Source organism: Podarcis melisellensis (assembly GCF_964234715.1).
Source record: "Podarcis melisellensis genome assembly, chromosome: 7".
Taxonomy (NCBI): Eukaryota; Metazoa; Chordata; class Lepidosauria; order Squamata; family Lacertidae; genus Podarcis; species Podarcis melisellensis.
In genome coordinates, this window is record NC_138539.1 from 49368283 (window position 1) to 49390814 (window position 22532).

General features: G+C 37.9%; 1 protein-coding gene across 6 annotated transcripts in view; it reads right to left on the reverse strand.

Annotated features, from left to right (window-relative positions):
- Nucleotides 1-22532, reverse strand: part of SPIRE1 (spire type actin nucleation factor 1) — an 81734-nt gene that overhangs the window by 51816 nt on the left and 7386 nt on the right. For all 6 annotated transcript variants that reach the window (XM_081919316.1, XM_081919312.1, XM_081919314.1 and 3 more), the window contains exons 2-3: nt 18680-18714; nt 4402-4632 (exon numbers count right to left, since the gene is read on the reverse strand). In XM_081919316.1, the coding sequence (XP_081775442.1) occupies nt 4402-4632; nt 18680-18714 (266 nt within the window). The remainder of the gene's footprint in view (nt 1-4401; nt 4633-18679; nt 18715-22532) is intronic.

Here is a 22532-nt window from a genome sequence, read left to right on the forward strand (position 1 = left end):
CCTCAGTTCTCTAAAATACTTTTTATTGAGTTCCTGGCCTCAATTTCTCTCAATGAGAGGCTGACCGAGATTTCTCCCCTCAAACAACCCCAAAATTCAGTGCATATTTTCAGCCCAAGGATTTATGCTGCAACTTGCTTCTTCTCTGTCAGTATCTGCATGAAAAGCATGCTGGCAGCAAGACAGCAGTGCAGAGCTCCTAGTTAATGTCCTGCCAAACAAAAACTTGAGAAAGTAAGCTTGAATATCCAATTTGGCAACTCAAACTCCCAAAGGAGCTACACTGCATTTCAGTCTGAAAAGCAAATTTGCCATATCAGCTGCTGTAGTTGCAGTGGTACAAAGTGACTGAACAGGCCTCTTTGATTTGCATCTGCAGTCAGTTGTTTTTTTAATTAACATGTATGATTTGGTAGTTATTAAACAACTTTCCCTGATGTATCTAAAATGCTACCTGCAAAATTTCCCAGTATAAGAAACATGATTTGAGAAATAATCTAAATCAACAAAACCCATGAATCTGCACTGTTCTGACAGGGCCAGCCCTAAGATGAGGCAGTGTGAGGCAACTGCCTCTGGCAGCAGATGCTGAGATGCAGGGAGTGACCAGAGCTATGAGTGCCACGTGACCTACCCTGTACTCCCTATGCTAGTCTGCTGCCCTCAAGCGCAGTTCAGGACACTGTCCTTTCACCAATATTGCATCAAGCTTCAACTTCCAATCTAATTGGCTTCTTATGTGCCTTGAGGGAGGGCACTACTTTGTCCTTCGCCTCAGGCAGCAAAATGTCTTGTACTGGCCCTGTGTTCTGAACAAAGTGGACAGAATACAAGCTCATGGGATGGTAGCTAATCAAGTCTTATTTAGTATAGACAAAGCAAAATCAATGGGAAAGTCAACCAAGTGCATTGATTCCAATGGTCTACTCTGAATTGGCTATAACCCTACACATACAGACACACGAGAGATAAACATTGTTATTAAACAAGAATGATAAAATCTAATATAAAGTTAGAAATTCCATAAGAAATAGTATTTCCTCTCAACTTGTACCCACTGAAAATATCACCTATGAGCTTGAACTCTTTTAAAATTTATGAGCCATCTAACTTTCAACCTGACCTTGCTTTACAATATATATCTCTTAAAGTTAACAGTTAACAACCAAAACTAATGGTGGGTCACAGAAACTGCAGTTTGACACAGTTGATAGAGAACACAGAATTTCCCCTTTGAACAATGAAGCAAGAAAATTGCATAGCATAATTTCAGGAGTTTTCTTAACATAACAATGCATAGTACCCATTATGGTTCATTAAAGTGAAACCATGTTTAGGATATGACAAGGTTATATGTTTCAAGTACCCAAAGGCTTAGGAAATGCATTTTTTAATGAGAAATGAATCCTTTTTTGACATCAGTGAACAGTAATGCACTCAAACTTTTATAAAACACTTGCTTCTGTCAGCAACAGATTCTGAAAGCACTTTTGAATATCAGCAGGGGGAAAAGGGGGGTCTGGAAATTGTTAAATAAATATACAGCAACTTCTTCAGACTACTGAAGATTTATACTGCAATACCGTAAAGCTTTAAGATGAATGTGTCAAGAGGTTTGAGTTAGATTAGCAGGACTAGAAATATAATTCAAATTCACGGATGACCTGAATACTTTCAGTTCTAAAAGTCTGTGTAAAGAGTATTACATAAATTTGTATTGAGGTTTTAAGTATCTGAAGTTTTACATCAAACACTGTGGATGTATACTACATATCCAGAAACAGAAAAGATAGTCAAAGCTTAATCCAACACACTACCACCAGAGTTGTGCTCAATTTGTCATGCAGGAATTGCAGATACTCAAGGTTACCAAGATCTCTTCACCTTCAGAAGGAGCTTTTTATGGTTACTCAATAACATGGCATTGCGCATATGCTCATGTTATTCTTTGCTTCATCATATATCCCAGACATGAACCCATCCTCAGAGTCCCAGTTCTAGGGCAGATCCATGGTTATCTGCACAACTGGGAAAGGTATAGGTAACTGGCGTATTTCAGTAGCTATCACCCATATGAACCTGTTAGAAAAGTACATATAGCCACATGCATTTCTTTAATGCAAAGTAAATGCTAACATGAACATACAGATTGATGTATTAATCTTTCCCCCCCATCACTGAAGGAATTATCCATGCCTGACTGAGAGAAGGCAAACTGACAACACTAAATAAATACAGTAGAACAATTCATATCCACAAAGCTGCTACTCCCTCTTCAACTGTTCTGTATCTTGCTTCGATTGTATCTGTCATAGCTAAAATATGTAGTATCAACATATTTTGGTGGTAAAGAAGATTGGTCTGAGTTCAGGACTAAAGAGCCAACTCTCTTCCCCACTACTCCAGCTCACTCACAATTCATAGCCCATACATATGTGGTAGGCTTTACTCCTTCCTGAGACTGACTGTAAAGAGGCTATCTAGAACTAAAAAAGAGAAAGAGAGAAAAGGGCATGGATGAGTGAAAGGGCAGTAAAGTAGCCCACATGCCTCCAACTATCTTCCTTACAGTGGTACTAAATTTGTTGCATACACCCTCAGTAATGAATGTGTTAATAAAATAGAACTGACACAAATATCACAACACAAAAAATGCCATCAGATACTACTACAGTGCACTGCTGCATAGTGCTACTCAATTGTTACCACACAATACATGCATTAAGATGTTAATCTGGTTCAGATATGCAGACTTCTCTGTTAGGAGTTTGTAGGAAAGTGGAATGTGATGAAGGTGTGTGGGTTGGGGAGAAAATTACATCAATGCAGTGGTGAAATTCCTAAGAGGATTTGCATTGCAGTTATCGCATCTGTACTCTAGGCAAGCTTCTGAATAAAAAACAGAACAGAGCCAAAATAACATTCTCTGTCCCTTTAAAGACAGATATTTGAAGAATGGTAGGCTCAAATCAGCAAGCAAATAGCTTATGGAACTTCTACCAGCAAATGAGAATGGTCTGCTATGTAAGGGTGCAAGCCTAACAATAGATTCACTGGGAAGACTGAGTTAAGATATAGTAGATCTCCAGCTCAGCCAGCAGGTTCACAGCTCTGTCATACTACGCTGGCATAAGTAACCAATCCTGGCTCAGACTGAGATACTCCAGTATAACTTTCTCATTGTAGTCCAGCTGGGGCTAAGCCGACTGACCTGAGACTGGCTGAACTAATGCCAGCACATGCCCTGAAAAATGGGCATTCCAGATGAGTAGTGAGGGCAAGACCAGGCAAGGGAAGACTTATGCTGGATCCTAACGCCGTTCAGCTTGGTTACGTGACTGGCAACCACCGGAACATACATCAGCAAAAAACAGTGGTGCAAATCAGATGCTATTTTAAAGGCTTGTTTTCCCTGTGCCAGGCTTCAGGATGGAGTTTGGATCTGGTGCACTTTATGCTGACTTAATTTAAAGTGGCTTAATTACACTGGCTTCCCATATTTAGGACTACTCCCTAAGAGAGCGTGTCACAGGTACATAATCTATAAAAGGTAAAGGGACCCCTGACTGTTAGGTCCAGTCGCGGACGACTCTGGGGTTGCGGTGCTCATCTTGCTTTACTGGCCAAGGGAGCCGGCGTACAGCTTCCGGGTCATGTGGCCAGCATGACTAAGCCGCTTCTGGCGAACTAGAGCAGTGCAGGGAAACGCTGTTTACCTTCCCGCAGGAGTACTACCTATTTATCTACTTGCACTTTGACGTGCTTCCGAACTGCTAGGTTGGCAGGAGCAGGGACCGAGCATCGGGAACTCACCCCATCGTGGGGATTCGAACCGCCGACCTTCTAATTGGCAAGCCCTAGGCTCAGTGGTTTAACCTAAAGTGCCACCCGTGTCACTGTTACATAATCTATAACCAGCTATAAATATGCTTTAGCAGCACACTATCCCTATAAAGGGTGTAGCAAAAATAATACCACAAAACTAATTCTACAGATCTACTTGTATGAAAAAACTGTGGACAAATTGTCTTTTTATGTGCAGCATTAGCAATGCACTCAAATATACTACAAATATCAATAAAATGCCAAGGCCAATAAAGTTCAAACAAGACCCACAAATTAAAACTGGGTTGCAGTCAAATCCCTATAAAAGTGAGAAGTCTGACTGGGGGAAAAGTCTAGAATTATCAGGAAATTTCATGTGAGAAATAAATATATGCAAGGTAGCTACAACCCAATGAAGTACTAAAGTGTGCACTGAAGTCTGTTGAAATCAAAAGGGTTAAGCAAACATTATGTGTGTTGGAGATAATGTGACCAGTGTTTGAACTACAACTATCAGTATTGCAGTTAAAAGGTACTAAACAATATAAATAACAATATCAGATAACCAGTCTGTACCTTCATGACATCTCGATAAGTATGTATAACTTCAACGTCTCCCTTGTCATTTTCTTCTTCTACTCCTTCATCCAGAGCCTCATAACCTTCATCTTTGCTCCCATCTGCTTCTACTGTGTTGGTCATATGATCAATAAGCTGTTCCAAGGGGGGGCTTAGCTCTCGCTCTTCATTCTCTTTCAAGCCATAGTCCAGTGCTTTATAAATAATAATTCCCAATGATTCTATTACCTGAAAAGAAGGATTACATCATATTAGATATATTGGTACTAATATTTTGCTACTATTAACTGCTACAATATCAACCATGAAATACATTTTCTGTTATATCACTGTTAAACAGGAAGATATCAAATATAGCACAAAAATGGAAATATCAGTATTAATGAGATGCCAATATTCAAACTCTCTAAATCCTGCTTCTTGTGAGGGTTGTTTTGAAACCACAAGAAAAGAATGAGGTATGTTAGTGTATGCATTTAATGTTTACACCTTGGAAACTAAGACAATGTAACGATGTTGAGCTTATTAAGGTAATAAGAAATAAGATGTACACTATAATTCACAGAAAACAAATGGTTACTTTTTTATATAGCATTTGTCGTGACAAATTGGATTTGGACTCTCAGTACTCTCAGTTGAACATCTTCCAAGTCCAGTTTTCCTCCCATAATAGGAAATGGCATCATGGGCTGAAGGGGTGAACAAGCCCACATGTTCCAGACTTGAGCAACTTTATCTCAGCTATGAAGATGGCTTCCTAGGACCCTCTCCTGAGCCCAAGACAAGCACCTGCAATGGCTTCAAGGTTGAAACAAAATCATTGCAGGTGCTGAATATCTGCCATTGCAGCCTCTCTGTTCAAGCCAAGAAGAGAGATTGTGCTTGATTCCTTTGTAACCACTATTTTATGGACAGCTGGCACTGATATTTCACTCTCTCTGCTTCAGTTGCATTCTTCCAGCTGAGGGATGGACGTGCCCCAAACCACACCTTCTTTTGCTACAACTGACTTGCTTAATGGCAGGCTTGGTCTGGAAACATCTAGTTGGCACATTTTTCTGTTTGGTTTAATAAAGGTCATGGACTAAATGAATTATTTTTAGGAGAAGAATATGAGTGATATTGGTGATTTAATTCTCCTGAGAACTTTTACTTTTTGTCAGTCTGTTCCAGTAAATTTTATTGTTTATAGCCAATGGCCATCACAATACAGCACGAGCACAAATCACACAACTATAAAACAAAAGACATTTCATGCACCAGACCAGGACAAATTCTACAATATCTAAAATTTAAAAACATTCCTTCTAGTCAGCATGCCAGGGGTTTGGCACTTGCACTATCCAGAAAGGTTGCCCTTATTTTTCTTGCCACTAGTGCAAACAGTGCCACCCTATAGCTGATGCATTTATGTGATTTCCAGTCATATCACAGACAGTATATGCTTTCTAAAATGAACTTTTAAAAACTATTTTTATTTTTCAGTCATTTTGAAACACGTGTTAATGTTTATAATGCATGCCATTCTCCCTCACTTATTACATATAATAGGGCATTGTCTATGTGCTTGCCCTCTTCCTGAGCTTGTCCATGTTCATAATTAAAGTGACAAAGCTCCAAGGCATAGCTGTACTTATAAACATTAAAAAGGCTGTTTTTCTGCCACACTTGTAATTATCTGACTTTTCCTTGGAGCTGGTAATCTCTTTATAAGTCTGAGGCCCAAATAAGTCTGCGGTCAAGAAGAGTCAGAGTAGCTCCAAATATATTTGTGTAAGTTTCTAAGGAGTGGGATATAATCTGTAATACCAAGTACCCTTCACCCTGCTGTGTTAAAGGACCTGCCAAGTTGATTCACCTACACTTGATTCTTACGTTGTTTGAAAACTAAGGCTGTGTATGTGCCATACATATAAGCACATCACACCCAACGGAATAAAAGGAACTGTAGTTTGTTAGGGGTGCTGGGAATTATAGCTCTGTGAGGGGTAAACTACACTTCTTAGGATGGGGGGGCGGTTAATGTATGGTGTGCACACTGCTTAAGTTTTCTAAGTTGCAGAAAAATTATACCACAGCAAAAGCAGTCACAAACATTCTATTAAAACCAATCAAATCATTCTTCTGCCTAGCCCTCCATTTATCTGTTATACATGTCAAAGGAGGTAGCAGGCAGGCCAGTCCCGCATACTATGTTTGTGCAATCAGCAGACTATCAGAAATGAGAGTACAGTGGTACCTCGGGTTAAGTTCTTAATTCGTTCTGGAGGTCCGTTCTTAACCCGAAACTGTTCTTAACCTGAAGCACCATTTTAGCTAATGGGGCCTCCTGCTGCTGCTGCACCGCCGGAGCACGATTTCTGTTCTCATCCTGAAGCAAAGTTCTTAACCCGAGGTACTATTTCTGGGTTAGCGGAGTCTGTAACCTGAAGCGTATGTAACCTGAAGTGTATGTAACCCGAGGTACCACTGTATAAGCAAATAATTTCTCTTTTATAATACAGTGGTACCTCAGGTTACATACGCTTCAGGTTACAGACTCCGCTAACCCATAAATAGTGCTTCAGGTTAAGAACTTTCATCTTAAGACTGTGACCAGGTACAGTTTCCAAGGCTTCAACATCAACAAAAATAACTTTTATTCCTCCACCCACTAATGGTCTATTTATCATCTGGTCTAATGAAAAGTACTGGAGAACTTGAAAGGTTGCACATTATTTTGTGGTGTTTTGGATGGCCTAATAAGGGTATTGTCCTAACATTGATAATGTGACACAGCAGCCCTACAGATGAATTGTTGTTGTTTAATAACAGAATTAACTTCCATTTAGGAGTGTTTTCATGCATTCACAGGTGTGTGATAAAACACTACAGAGGAGCAAGTCACACAATCTAAAGAGTCAGATTTTTCATGTTGTGGTCCTATGTACTTGAGAGTTAGTCCCACTGAATTCAATGAGGCTAATTGACAATGTAATCCTATATATATCTATTTAGAAGTAGAGCACATATGTATAGGATTACAATGTCATTTTGAATGTCCATGACATTGCTAAGCAGTGGTGCATCAATAAAACCGCTAGCATATTTGCAAAGCTAAGCCAAGCCAGTACAGTTTCAAATTGGATGGGAGACTGCATTCAGATTCCTGTAATGCAGGGGGTTGGTTTAGATGACCCTTCGGGTTCCTTCCAATTCTACAATTCTATGATTCTATATTAAAAGACTTATTTAATGCATCACTGAGATAACAATTTACCCCTCCCCATATGAACTAAACCAGACCCTGAGATCATCATTTGAGGCCATTCTTCTTGTGCCTCCTCCATGAGGGGTCCAGAGGGCAGCAAATTGAGAAGGGGCCTTTTCTGCACTGGCTCCCCATTTGTGGAATATTCTCCTTGGGGAGACTCACCTGACACCTTTGTTACATACTGCTAGGTACCAAGCATAAACGTTCTTCTTATCCCATACCTTGGGTTAATTAAACAATCTATGGCCTTTTAAAACTGTTTATGTATTTGGGGGGAGGATTGTTTTTGATTGTTACTATGGTATGTATTTTTGTATTTCTATATTGTAAACTGCCCTGTGATCCTTGGATGAAGGGCGGTATACAAATTTAATAAGTAAATAAAATAAATACATTTAGTTTATTCCAAAGCCAAAATAATCAAAACAGCAATTCCAGTAGCACAGACATTATTCTCTTTGTTGGCACATCACTTTTCTTCAACATCCTTGAGAACAGTATGCACAGGGGGGAATTAATCTTTGTTTAAACTCTTCGGCTGAAGGACTGTTAATCTTTCTGTTTGGAAAGTACTCATGTGAACTCCCTCAGTAAACCAAGAAACAAGTTTTATTAGAAAGGAGGAGTTATGAAGATATTTAAGGTGCATTACTTTCTTGGTTTATTACCTGTTTAATCTTACTACCTGTTTAATGCAGTCAGATAATTAGAGTGTTTCATCTAGTGCAAAGTTCACTGACATATTTTTTCAGTTTCTGTGCAACATATATCTATGCTAACACTAACTACGACAGAAAGCGAACATTTTGGGAGATAAACATATCTTGTACCTCTTTTAAGGTATGTCTGCAGTGATTAAAATTCCTAGTATTACTGTGAGTTAGTCCAAACTGAGTGCAATGAGCTGACATATCGGTCATCATATCATGGATTAGCTGAGCAAATGCAACAAGCTGCGGTACAACCAAACAAGGATATTCAGATTGTTGACAGGCACAGGAATCTATCTGTACTGGATTACAAAAAAGTAGTAATGCTACCAGTGCTATTTACACTCAAATGCACAAAGTCACATTATTCATAAACTAGTGTGTCTGTATCCTTTATCAGGCAATGAAGAATGTGGACACTGGCATAATCTTGTCTCCAGGAAAAACAACCTTTACAGTTTTTAAAAGCAGATTAGTAGATATGTAGTTGCAAATATACCAGTTCAAGGTCTCCTAAAAATCCACAAGTGATTGGATAAGATCTTATTCAGTGGTAAGGCAGAACATAAATTTGCTCCTTGTTCTGCTGAACAACAAGCAATTTTAAGTCCAAAAGAGTTTAAAAAACATGATCTGTCTACTTGGGAAAGTGAGGAAGTGATACAGGAATGAGAAAGTAAATGGGAATACCAGGCAGAAGGCACACAGCTTCTGGTATGCACAGCAGGTATTTGTTGAACAGTTACACCTAACTAGAAGACTTAAACCTACCTTGCATCCAAATTTCTCCTCACAACTTCCTAGTGAACTTTACAACTCTACTTAATCTCCTTTATGGTGTGTGAGCAGAAAGAGCTAATCCTTTTATTTAAAATAAAAAGTACACATTTTGTTATTTAAAATGGTACAATGAGAGATCATAAAAAGTAGCAGCCATTAAGCAGCGTAAAGTCATATATAGTCATATAAAGACCAGCAGAACACAAAAGTCATATAAAGACCAGCAGAACTGGGCACTAGATAGAATAGAGGCAGCTTTCATTGAATGTCGTATAAATAGTAAGGACTACAAAAAACAAACTTCTTAAAAAAGAAACATCAATTAATATGAAAGCACCAAAGGATGTCAAAACAAGTCAATTAACTAAGCTGCCTCTGGGGCCTCAACTTGTTTGATATTTTAAATATCAATGAATAATTCCAGCTCCTGAATTATAGAACACAGAACAGTTTTTGTTTTGTTTTGTGTTTTTGTTTCATTTCATTTCACTAATCCTTCTGTGTGAATTATTTTCTAAGATGATAAGGAGCTGTCTTCCATTGCGGTGGTCTAAAAGTGACTGCAGAATAACACAGTAGTACGACTTCTCAATTTTTAGTTCTCAGACAGAGGTCTTTCTCAACCAGAAATCCGTTAACTGGCAGTGCTAGGATTAAATCTAAAACTTGTGAATATAAAACAGATGCTCTACTTCCAACTTATTGCTCCTGTAATGTGGTCCTAGTACAAGCTCTGTAAATGATGCCACAGCAGACCAAAATGTGGGGAAATTATATTTAACACTGTGTGTACTCCTCAAAATGGCTGCTTTTCTTGCTTTCTGTTCTCTGCTTCTATTCTTGAGAAATGTTTGTCTCTATGCACCAACTCACTGAATGCCTAATATATCAGGCCACATCATTTTATCAATATGTCACTCACCTTCTTAACAATTTTGTTGGACAAGTCACGATTTCTATTTTACAAAAATAGGTTACTGCTAAGGTTGAACTGAAATCAAAATAACATTGTAATGTCCAATAATCCACCTGCTGGACATATTCACTTGAGAATTGCTCCTCTACATAATTGGCCAATTACGAACATTCACATAAAATACTAGTCAGTATGCTTAGCTGTTTTCTGCAAAAAGCTATGACAAAACATTCCATGGAATTATCTGCATTCACTGAAGCTAGAATTACCCTGAATTTACAGATGAACACACAACACTCCATTACTTCCATTTTGGGGATGACTTTGACTGAAATCTAGTAATGGCTCTGAAATAGTAAATAAATAATAAGCTTAAAATAAAATTTATTTGGTCTTTCTAGAACAGATTTTCCCTTCCTTTTTTTAGTTAGCCAGCTAGGATAAGAGACATCCCTTTGTTGAGTATGAATAGAATTAAGAATACCTCCCTGCACAACTATAGTGAGAGACAGTGTAAAAGAAATAAATACGGCAACAAGCACAATACGGTATTTTAAAACAAATATAAAGAGATTTAAGGTGAGGCTAGTAGTAGCATGAAGCAAGTTCCTTAAGGTGAGAGGTGTAAGTTGCTGTACTGATTGAAGGCAGTGACCATAGTTCTATCAAATTTAATATATATGTACATGGTCAATTGCAAAAAATATCCAACAGCCTCGTTTCACTTCAAAAGAGGAAACTTCCCCAAACTGAGGGGATTGGTAAAAAGGAAGTTGAAAGGCAAAGTTAAGAGGATCAAATCTCTCCAAAAAGCTTGGAAGTTGTTTAAAACCATAATATTAGAAGCTCAGCCAGAATGTAAACCACAGATCAGAAAAGGTACCACCTGAGTCAAGAAGCTGCCGGTGTGGTTAGTTAATGAGCAGAGTCAAAGAAGCTATTAAGGACAAGAAGGTTCCCTTTAGAAAATGGAAGTATTGTTCAAACAAGGAGGAAAAAAGTAATACAAATGCTGGCAAACAAATTCAATCAGACAATAGGGAGTACTAGAAAAAGAATTTAAGGAGCACACAGTTAAACTATAAAATTTTAGGGAGTCCCGCAGGGATGTGTTAGGATCTTTGGATGACAAATGAGGCAGAGGTGTGCTAACAGAGGAAAAGAGATGGCAAAGAAGCTGAATGAAGGTGCAGTCTTCACAGCAGAATATATAGGGCAGCTCCCAGCGCCTGAACTGACTTTCACAGGAAAAAAAGGCAAATAGTGGCGACAAAAGATGCAATTTTAGGTCTTCCTAACAAAATAAAAACAGACAAATCATACGGTCTGGATAGCATCCACCTGAGAGTATTTAAAGAACTCAAATGTGAAATTGCTGTTCTTCTAACAAAATTATGTAATTTGTCCTTAAGATTAGCCTCCATACCAGAGGACTGAGGAGGCCAATATAACACAAACTTTCAAAAAGATATCCAGGGGAGATAATTGGAATTACAGGCTTGTTTGCTTAACATCTGTTCTGGGGGAACTGGCTGAAAGCATTGCTAGATACAGAACTACCAAGCATGCAGAAGTACAAGTCTTGCTGAAGCAGATGCATAGCTGTCAACTTTTCCCTTTTCTTTCAAGGAATCCTATTTGGAATAAGTGAATTTCCCTTAAAAAAAGGAAAAAGTTGACAGCTATGAGCAGATGCTGGAAATTACAAGTCGGGAGAGCACCATTCAGGTCCTATTTGAGGGCTTGCCAGTGGCACCTGGTTGGCCACTGCAGTGAACACTAGCTATAGATGATTCGTCCTATGTAATAATGTTCAAAATAGAAAGCAAAATGTGTTCTACAAACTTTCATTAAAAAAGGCTGTCCCAAGCAGCTTCCATCATCTGCATGGCATTCATTAATAAAACTGTATTTATAATACATTACATAATTTAACTGAATGAGGATTTTGCTCTGTGCTGATAAAAAAACCCTGGAAAATCCTTAATGCTGCTAGGGAATCTGCTTAATGCTATGACATGATGTTATATTACTTAACTGTCCTAAATCAAGTAGGGGATCAAGTTGTAATTTCAGATAATTCAGAGAACCAGATTATTATTTCTTGGTTTGTGCAATCATAGCCAACACTTTGTTGCTTACGAACAACATTAACAATTAATTTTATCATTACAATACTAAACATTCAACTACTAAGGGTATGTTTTGCGTTATCAATTTTACATTAGTGACTGGATACTTAATACACTGTTATAATATTCACTGTAACTAGATAGGATGTGACACATCATTTCTAGTATCAGGCCACTGCAGTAGTTTCATTTTAAATCTCATAGTTGCTAAGTATTGCATAAGAGTTGGATAATTTCCTGAAACTTTCCCCACTACAACAATGTAAAAAATCTAGTGGGAGTTTGTTTTTCCTAAAATATGTTAGTGATGTGAAAAGCTAATTAAAATTGAACTGGGTCCTAACAGTGTAAACATTAGAAAAGTTCACAGTGTCAGCTATATCCAAGAACATATGAAACGACCCTGAATCTTGAAAAATTATCAGAACAGAATATTTTATTTCTGTCATATCATGAATGGCATCCAAAACCACAACAAATATTTTGAAGCTTATGGTTATTATAAATTATGACTATATTATAAATGTGATGTAATGTCATGTTCTCAGTCTCTTGGAAGAAAGCATTATATCACCATTGCTATTGCCCATATAGGTTACCATTACTTTGCAGCCTACTGGTGCTGGATCTGTACTAAGTGCATAAACTGAACAAGTCTCTCACATCTGAAAAGGCCCTAAATGAATTACTTCTTATGTTGGGCAAGTGGATTATTGCAAGTAAAAAAATATAAAGGAAGCTTTATATATACAGCATTTCAAACAAAGTAACCCCCATGGTTTTGTGTGAGTTTTTAATGAAAAGCATCATAAGAGTTACATATAAGATTTGACTTTTCTGTGAACCAGTTTTGACTATTAAATATTGTTGTAGGATGTTTAGTGAGATATAAACTTTCACCCGTACAGCTTGAATGGCTAGCCAAAGGGTATTCAAGGTCATAGAAAAAAACCCTGATCAGAGTAGCCATCAATTCTATTTTAACAGTATAATCATGGATTTTAAACAGCAGTTGTCTGTTCCCAGCATTAATCCAGTCTTTCACTTTATCCCCAACATCCCGAGGAATGGTAGTATCTGAATAGTAAGCAAAGTCACTGGAGGCATAAGGATGAATGGGTGCCTAGTAAACAGGATGAATGGGTGCCTAACAAGTCAGATGGATGAATAATCTCCTTGCAGGATGAAGCTGAAAGTGCAACACTTCATGATTGCTAAAGATAAGCAGCTGACTGCCCTAATTAAATTGAAGAATAATGGAAGGAGGCACTAGATAATACGCTCTATTGCCTTTGCAGCCCTTGCAATTGGATATTAGATGGTTAGAGAAAACAAGTCCCCATGCCTTTTTCACAACAAAATACCATTTCTGAATCACTGGTGTTGAATGTTTGAACAATTCACTTGAAACTGTCAGTTCTTTGTTAGTCTAGGCATGAAGATTATAATATACCTGAACACCTTATTTATTATTTATTTCAGCTATTTATATATCACTGAATCAACAAAGTTTCTAAGCCATGTGCAATAAGATTTCAAAAAGCATACAGTGGATAAAACAATAAAAATTAATTATACAAAAAGAAAACTTACATAAAATGCCTGCTAAAACAGAATGTTTGCTTGTGGCCTGCAAAGAACATAGTCTTTGATTTCTGGACAAACCTGTGTTTTATTCAGAAACAAATTAGCAGCCTCATAGTTTTAAGTAAATAAAATAAACAATAGTCATTTGTGTAAAGAATCAAACCTGAAACAAATAAAATTATTCTTTATAACTGAAAATCCAGTAGTGATGAATTAAAATAGTATTTTTAAAATCCAATGCATGGCGCAGCTAATTATGTCGTTACAAAAACTAATTAAAATAGCATTTGCAGTCACAAAGCACATACTTTTTAAGATCTCAGATAAAGCATACTTCTGACACATCAGCAGCATTTGCACCATACAAAAATGCTTTGGCAAACAACGAGAAAGAGCACTCTACCACAGACATAGCTAGAAGTGCAGCACTGAAGTAAAAGTCTGCTGTACAAATAGCCAATTGTAATTAATGCACAATGACTAGCCTATGAGATACAATCTCAGGAGATCTACACCTGTTCTTCAGGATTTTGATCTGTCAAGCTCATATGTCTCTTAGGCTGGTTGCAACATGAATCCAACAGCATTCAGCTAACTACACAGGGGAGAATGCCCTCCTGCCCAACACCCTTACCATTTCATTTCCAAACGAAACTAAATGAAATACAATAATGCATATATAATATAGGGTCACCTCTAATAGTGTCAGCCTGCTGGTATAATGGATTTCTGCCCAAGCAAATGGAACTTCCCCTTCCTCTCTTCTGCCATTAGGCCCCCATCCCCACCCAAATCATCAAGATTCTTCATCTCCAAAAGGCTTTCATATAAACATAATGTCTTTCACCATGTAACTGTGGAAGTTCATGTATCAAATAATCATGTTGAACTTGGGAAGCTTTCCCTCTTTTAATTTCAACTTTTGCAAAAGTTACATCTGATTGTACTTAAAAAATAATGGAGATGCTAGAGCTGGTTAAATATGAAATTTAGTAATCTACTGTGTCAGTACACAAGCACAATTAAATGCCAGCAACTCCCACTTCTATCACAGAATGCCTGCTTCTTAAGAAATGGATTGGATCATGCCTACAATTTATATTATCCAATTTCAATTATTCAAACTTTTAAAGCAAATAATTGTCCTTCAGCTAAGGTGGGGGAAAATATATTAACTTGTTCAATTTAGGATTTTATTTTGAAGGATACATCTCTCTCTATACACGTCCACATTTGATGAAACAGATAAGTACTCCACACTTGGGTTGTAACTACATGAGAACGTAATATATGTTAATATAATATATGTTAATATATGTTATTTAATAAGCATGGAGTAGGTCAAGTCAAGTGGGTTCAGGGACAAATGGGCTGCTGAGCTGTAAGAAGACCCTTGCTAATTCAGGCCAAAGGTCCATCTAGTCCAGAGTTCTTTTATCACAATGACCAACCAGACACACACCTCATTTGTGCTTGCCAGCAACTAGTATTCAGGAGCATTCCGCAGAGGGAAAGAGTGGCTGATCACTGTACCTTCTGCAGCTGCCACTTCAGAGACATCATTGTCTCTGAAATTGTGTCTACAAAACTATGCTGCAACCAACTTTTTAAACACAAAGTTCATGAATATACACAAAATTGTAATATCCCAAATAGTGCACATTATAGGTTTCTACACCCATCATTTAGGGACCCAGAACAATTCTTATGCAAGCCTTTTTTTACCCTACACTGTAGTTCACAATATATTTTCTATTTTTAGCATATAATTACGGTATGTACATAACCTTTTATAAACTTTACCACTTACTAGCTTCAGTCCTGCATATGATGATAAAAATACTACCCTAGTCATATTGCATAGTAAACAGCTTTTGTATTAAGATTTCTCAGATAGTTTTGGAAATAATGATTGAAGGTTCTCTTTGCCCTTGAGAGTACTAGAGCTGCCTTTCCAACTGAACCATGAAAGTACTTTGGCTGGGCTACCTCAGTTATTTGTCACATTCTGTCCTACTGTACATATTTTCAAAGGCCAAGCAGAATGTTTGTGCTATAAATGCTGAAGAAAAGAACAAAAACTTGTATTGTACACTGCCATTTTATTAAACTGAATCTTTAATTTAATGTATGTTACTGGCCTAAAACTTTGTTTTGCCTTCCATGGAGGTTTGCCCCCTGTTCCTTATTAAACAGCGAAGTATTCCTTGAAATAAGGAACACGAGGCAAGCCCAAGCATTTTTTGCAAACTCCCAAGAAAAAAAATCTCAAAACTGAATTGTTCTATTTTACTATTACATTGTACAGACCATAGATGATGATTAATAATTGTATCTATTAATCCTACAATATGTTTATTATTATTATTATTATTATTATTAATAATAATAATAATAATTGCCACCCACAAATGCTAAGCTGCATTTCTCTGATCTTAAAAAGGTGCAGGACAGACAGTGGGTAAGGGACAGAAGCTGAAGCCCACAAAATGGCAGGCAAAGTCTGCTTCAATCCTCTTCTGGTCCTGGAAGACAGTAGAGCAGGAGGTGGAGGCAGTAGGAGGAGGTGTGGAAGCCCTTTACACCAGCTTGACCTCTCTCTCCTCCTGCACCTGTTCTTCACTCTCCAATCTTACAGCTTCTCCTGCCTCTCATCTCCTGGCTCCCCCAGATCACTGATCCCTTCCTCTAAGTCAGTCTCCAACCTCCCTTCTTCCGGTGCCCACTCACCCAAATCCAGCCACCACTCCTCAGTTTCTAGTCAGTCCCTGGCACATACCCATCATGGCAATAGCCTTATCTTTCATAAATTCATCTAATCTTCTAAAGCCAACTAAGTTGATAGCCGCATCTTGTGGGAGAGAATTCCATAGTTAATTCCGTAGTGTGAAGTAGCACGTATTTTGTCTATCCTGAATCTTCCAAGACTCAGTTTCATTGGATGTCCCTGAGTCCTACTGTTATGAGAGAGGGAGAAAAACATCTATACCCACTGTCTCCACATCATGCTATTTCTAAAAAAAAAAAAGTATTTCTATTCCACTCACATGGCAAGCTTATTTTTGTTCCTAAAAAAGAACTATCTTGAATTTTATGCATGATGTCATATGACAGGAGCTGCAGCAGTGAATAGTATGTTTTAAGGTCACAATGAATGATTTTCTATCTTTTCCAAGCTCTGGTAAAACACAGCTGATCTTTATTTCCAGAAAGTACAGAGATCTTCCCACCACTATTAGTAATTCAGTGTATTTCTAGTGTATTAAAAATAGTGACAAAAACCAGGGGGCAGTTGCATATTAAATCTCAGCAGCAGCATAGCAAGCACAGGGCCATTGAGATACAGAAGCCAGCGTATGAGTCAGAAACAATAACTATCCAAGTCCCTAAATCCTAGAAACTCAGTAGCCAAATCAATGCCTCCAAAGAAAACTGATTACTATCAAATACCCTTTTCACCAAAAGAGAGAACTCAGTCAACAGTAGCATTGTCATGTGAGAGAGCCCTTGAGGCAAGGTGGTAGAGATACAGATCAGCCACACAAGACTCCCAGTTTACCCTGACCGACAGGTGAGGGCAAAAGCTACAAAAACTCTGCCTGGAAAGAGGTTGGATCTTGTTCTTTATAGAAACTTTATATTCCCACACAGTGGCTAAAATGGTTTTTAATGTGGTGGAAATCCTATGTTCAAATTCTTGCAAAACTCACCACATTGTTCGAGCAAGTTACCATCACTCAACCAACCTCTCTTCCAGGGGTATTTTGAGGTTAAAAACACTTTAAGCTCTATGCAGGAAGGGCAGGATACAACTGTATCAAATAATATGTAAGTGCTCCTGGGAAATTTCCCTAGCATTGGGTACAGCTGTTAAGACACTAAGCGGAATCATACAGATTTCTCTCAGCGCTAAAAAGAAATAAACATGGGTCAAACACAGCCCTCATATTCTTTAAAGAGCTCAAGTTTTTCCTATGAGAAAATAACCGACAGAGCTGTGAAATCAGCATGTGTGAATTAAACCTGACTTTCAGAGCTTTCAGGAGCAGTGGGAAACATTTTGAAATGCTACTCGTTGTACCCTTAGTTTTTGGGAGTGTAAGGAGCAGTGTGAAGCACTGTTCAAAACTCCCATTGTTCTAAGCGCATTTTGCAACATGGAATTTCATTCATGTGAGCAGTTTGTGAGCTCTGGGTGCAGTACTGCATCTAAAATTTCAGATTAAAACTGCAGAGTGGAAGAAAAGGAGGACCTTTTTCTGGTTCCCCACTTCTAGCTACTTTCTGAAGACTGGAGAAGAGACCCTGTTAAGAATATTAGGGGGGTGGGCAGGGGAAGGACTAGACCATGTGAAAAATGAACATAATATTTTAGCTGCAGTTCATTCATTTTCAGCTTTGTATTCTTGTTATAAAAAAAGCACACCTAGACATTCCGTTGTTGCGCCCATAACCTAGATTTAAGGTGCCATTTAGCTCCTAGCTTTCATATCTCAGTTTCTAACACTAGTGTGAAGCTGCTTGCATGGGGCTTTCACATAGACCATCACAGACACAGTTGATGGTGCTGGTCAAGGACAGCAAAAAGCTGGAAAAGTTGGGAAAGCTGAAAAAGAGGAAGGGCTGCTCTGATTGTGGACTGCTTGACCCTTTTGCTCTTCCCTCCATTGCAGCATCTGCCTAGCCAAAATAAGTCCTTTCCCTGCTTAGCATTTGCATTTTGAAAGCTCCACTGCTTGAAGCTTTCTTATGTATTCAGAGACAGACTGCACACATTTCTCTCCCCTGTGGCAGTGCTCTCTCAGCATATCAGTACAGATACCAGGGAGAGCTATATATAAATGCCCTAAGATACACTAGTGTATCAAACAGAACAAACACTTTTACAAGTTCTTACCTCTGTTTCTGGACAGCGTAAATGTTCTGATTTACCTGAAATTAAAAACAAAAAAGAGTTATTTTCACCTTTTTAAAAATAAACAATCAATTCCAAAAACAAGATTAGAAAAGATTAGAAAAAAATCTGATGCATCCTCTTTCCCCATGTAGACTACAACTCCCATCATCCATGGACTATTACATTTCCCTGTTCATTGCATATTGCAGATAACCAGAGAAGGAGGTGATCCTTTCACTTTGTACAGGTACTTAGGAAGAGAAGAAGCTGTGTTGCTTCTTTCTTCCTGAGAACTCTGTGCAAAGCGAAAATCTTCAGGGATTGTGGTAAATGGGAATACTATTCCTTTCACTCCATACAGGTGCTACATGGAAGCGAGGAAATGCACTGGGGTGGAATGTACACATATATTAAAAACGTACACATATACATACATATAAAAACGCTCACCATTGCCATCTAGTATCACATTGTATATTGCATTTAAAACATACTTAAAATGTTTTATTCAGAGCTGTATAGTTGAGTCTCCAGGACTCTTCCTTTCTCAGATGGCCTATGTGAATCGATCATTTTACGCTTCTGTACTTTCTTCTTCTAATCCACTGCTGGAGGAAGATGGAGCAAGGATCTGGGCCCTGGTTGTACATGCACTGTTCATGGTGAGGCTTAATTGCTACTGGTGCACTGCTATATACATTTTTAAAATCTTAAATCTGCCACTCAATGAAATCTGAACAAGTATTTGTCTGTTCCATGAAATATATACAATCCCCCAAGAAAGTTTCTCTTTCTTAAGATAAGCATCTTAACAAACAACAAAGGTGTTCCCCTCTCATTGTCTGAGTTTCCCAGTAACTCAGAAAAAAATGTTCTCACAAACTCATTGGGAGAGAAAATAACATTATGAAAATGTCTTCTACTGAATCAGATAATGTGATGCATATTTATACCTCCTCCATCCTGCACATGCATAACTTAACCTGACACAAGCAAATAACCCTGGAAGCAATAAGCTGTGCACAATTTGATTGACAAGTTAGCCAGTATTTCACAACCTTCATTTTATTCTGCTTTTGAATAAATAAATATTAACTAAATTGTTACCAAAAAAATCAGCCTTAAAAAGGGATAGACAAATTTTGATTGGCCTTAGTAGCCAGCTAAAATACATGCTGGCCCTGGCCTCAGAGGGGTGGAGTCTGGTATCTGATGCCATGCTGAACGTCTGAAGCAAGGATCTCCAAAGCTCAGCACAAAACTAGCAACAACCTTCGCCTCACAGCCTCCGCAGCTCCATGCTGAAAAGAAGTATGGCAGACAGTCTAAATCATGCTACAAACCACTCTCTGAAGTGTTGCACCATATGTAAGATCATGAACTCGCACTGTCATCCCCAAGCTGAAGCTACGTTAGGGTCTCGTTGCTTCTTCCTCTGCCTGTCTCTGCAATAGCCACCTCCCCACTTTTATTGACTATGAAACTTTTAGTCATCTCTTACTGCAATGCATTCAGGATGCCATGTATGAATGATTCCTCCTTTTGTTCTCACAAAAAAGTACGTACTAAAATATTCTAAATGTTATTCTCCTTGGATATTTTTATTAAAAGATTAAAGATTTATACAATCTGAAGATGGACAGTGTATTTGCACAAAACCATGTGAGGTAGATTAGGCTAAGAAATGATTTGCCAGAAGTCAGCGAGCTTGTCAAGGTTCACCACTCTATCCATGTTGGGATGGGATGCAGTGGTGGATGACAGCAACACCTCATTATCAAGGCTGAAAGGAACTGTGAAGGGAGGAGGTTCATATGTTCAGCACCAGCTGCTGGTCTAAAAGGAGGATGACAAATTAGGAGTCACAAAGATCCACTTAGGTGGATGGGAAGTGAGCATACTTTGTGCACAAGAAGGGGCTATCTTCATGATGAACAGATTTGCAGACTTCATTAAATCCAGATATTAAAAAATGTTTTTAAAATACAACTTTAAAGTTTGGGTTGTCAAGTTCTTCAGCATGCTGCAATTCTAGCCATGCTTTTATTTCCCCCACTTTTCAGGAAGTTATGACAGTATATGTCTAACATTTTGCCCTGCTGACTTTGAAGACTTGACACTTAACTGAGTCATACAAATCTATGACTCAATTTCAACAGAAGTTCTTGTAAAGAATACAGACACTGGCCTCTCCCACTTTCCTTCCTCATTCACACTTTCCAAGGCTCCTCTCTATATATTGAAAACATGCATTAACTGGAATCACACATTCACTGATTTCTTTAACCATGGGGCAATCACTCCCACATCTCCCTTATGAGATAAACAGGGTATAAGGTGCATTCCTCTTATATTCATTAAACTGCCACCACTTCCCTTTTTATTGTCAAGCAGGGAAGCACTTAAGAGCTGCTGTAATTTATCTGAGGGTAGAGAAATGGTATTAGCAAGCCCTCTGGATTGACCAGGCAATTCTAGCCATGCTTGAAACAATCTCCTTATCCTCCTTTAGACATTCAACTCCTTTTCTATTCAAAGGTTCCTGTGGCACATTAAATACTAGCCAATTTATTTTGGCATAAGCTTTCATAGGCTAAAGTCTATTTTACCAAATGCATTTAAAAATGTTTTAAAGATAAATTGTTTCAAAGATATTTTTAAGATGTTTTATCACTTGTGTGTTTTTTGCCCCAGACTCCTTCGGAAAGGCAGGATACAAATTTAATAAATACATGTATAATCCTCAACTGCCAATTGAGGATTACACTTCCTGAATCTGATGAAGTGGATTTGAATTAACCAAAGTTAGATACAGTACATGAATTTGTTAGGTGTTAAGGTGTCACAAGACTCTTTGCTGTTTGAGAAAAGAGGTCATCTACTTCAAATGTGTTACAATATTCTAGATAAAATAAAAATACACAAAATGCCAGGATAAAACTTAAAACATAAAACTCAATTATCATTGCCTCCCCCAAAGCACCCTGAAGCAATAAAAAACATTCAGACTGTAGCTCCAGAAGCTCTGGCCAGCTTTTAGTTATAATTACGGGCTTTAGATTTAGCTCTGTAATGTTATCTGAGAGTGCTGCAGTCTACCCTTTCAAACTCCATTACATAAAAAGAGACTCAACAATTGAAGTCTAGTACTCATGAGTTTGTAAAGCTCGATCTGAACAGTGGTACAGTGGTACTTCAGCCTGTGGATGGTAACTGACATGACTGATTGTTCCTTCATACAAATTCTCTGAACACAGAAAACTAGATTTCAGGAGGAAAGGCTGTAGCCTGACATGCTACCTGACTATGTGGATATATATTTTTATTTATATTATATGGGGGAATGTTCAATCCTGTGACCCTCCCATTGAAACCTAAAGCAGTAATACCCTGGCACACCTTTGCCACCTCAGTGAGAACTAGGGCTAATATTCAAAGTAATGTTAAATCAACCCAAAAAATCACTTTACATCTCAGTGCTCAACTGGGTGTGTACCTTGTTAAGGAAATAAAATCATATTTCATTATAAACAAAACTCAACAATAGATGGCTTTTGCTCATTAATGACAGATAGAAAAGCAGGTTAGAAGAAAGAATTAAGAGAAACCAGCTTTGCACATATATTTTCCCTGTAAGAAGACTGCATAATATGTTCTTACTGTGCCCTAAGATATTAACAATAAAATAATTAGTATATTTGAACAATGAACTTCAGGGTGTACGACATATGAATGACAGGCACTGTTAATCTTATAACGTTTTCATCAAATGTTCAGTAAAGGAATAAAACCCCTACTAAATTAGTAAACCTTAGAACCCTGAAATTTCTTGATTTCTGTCTCTAATGTATTT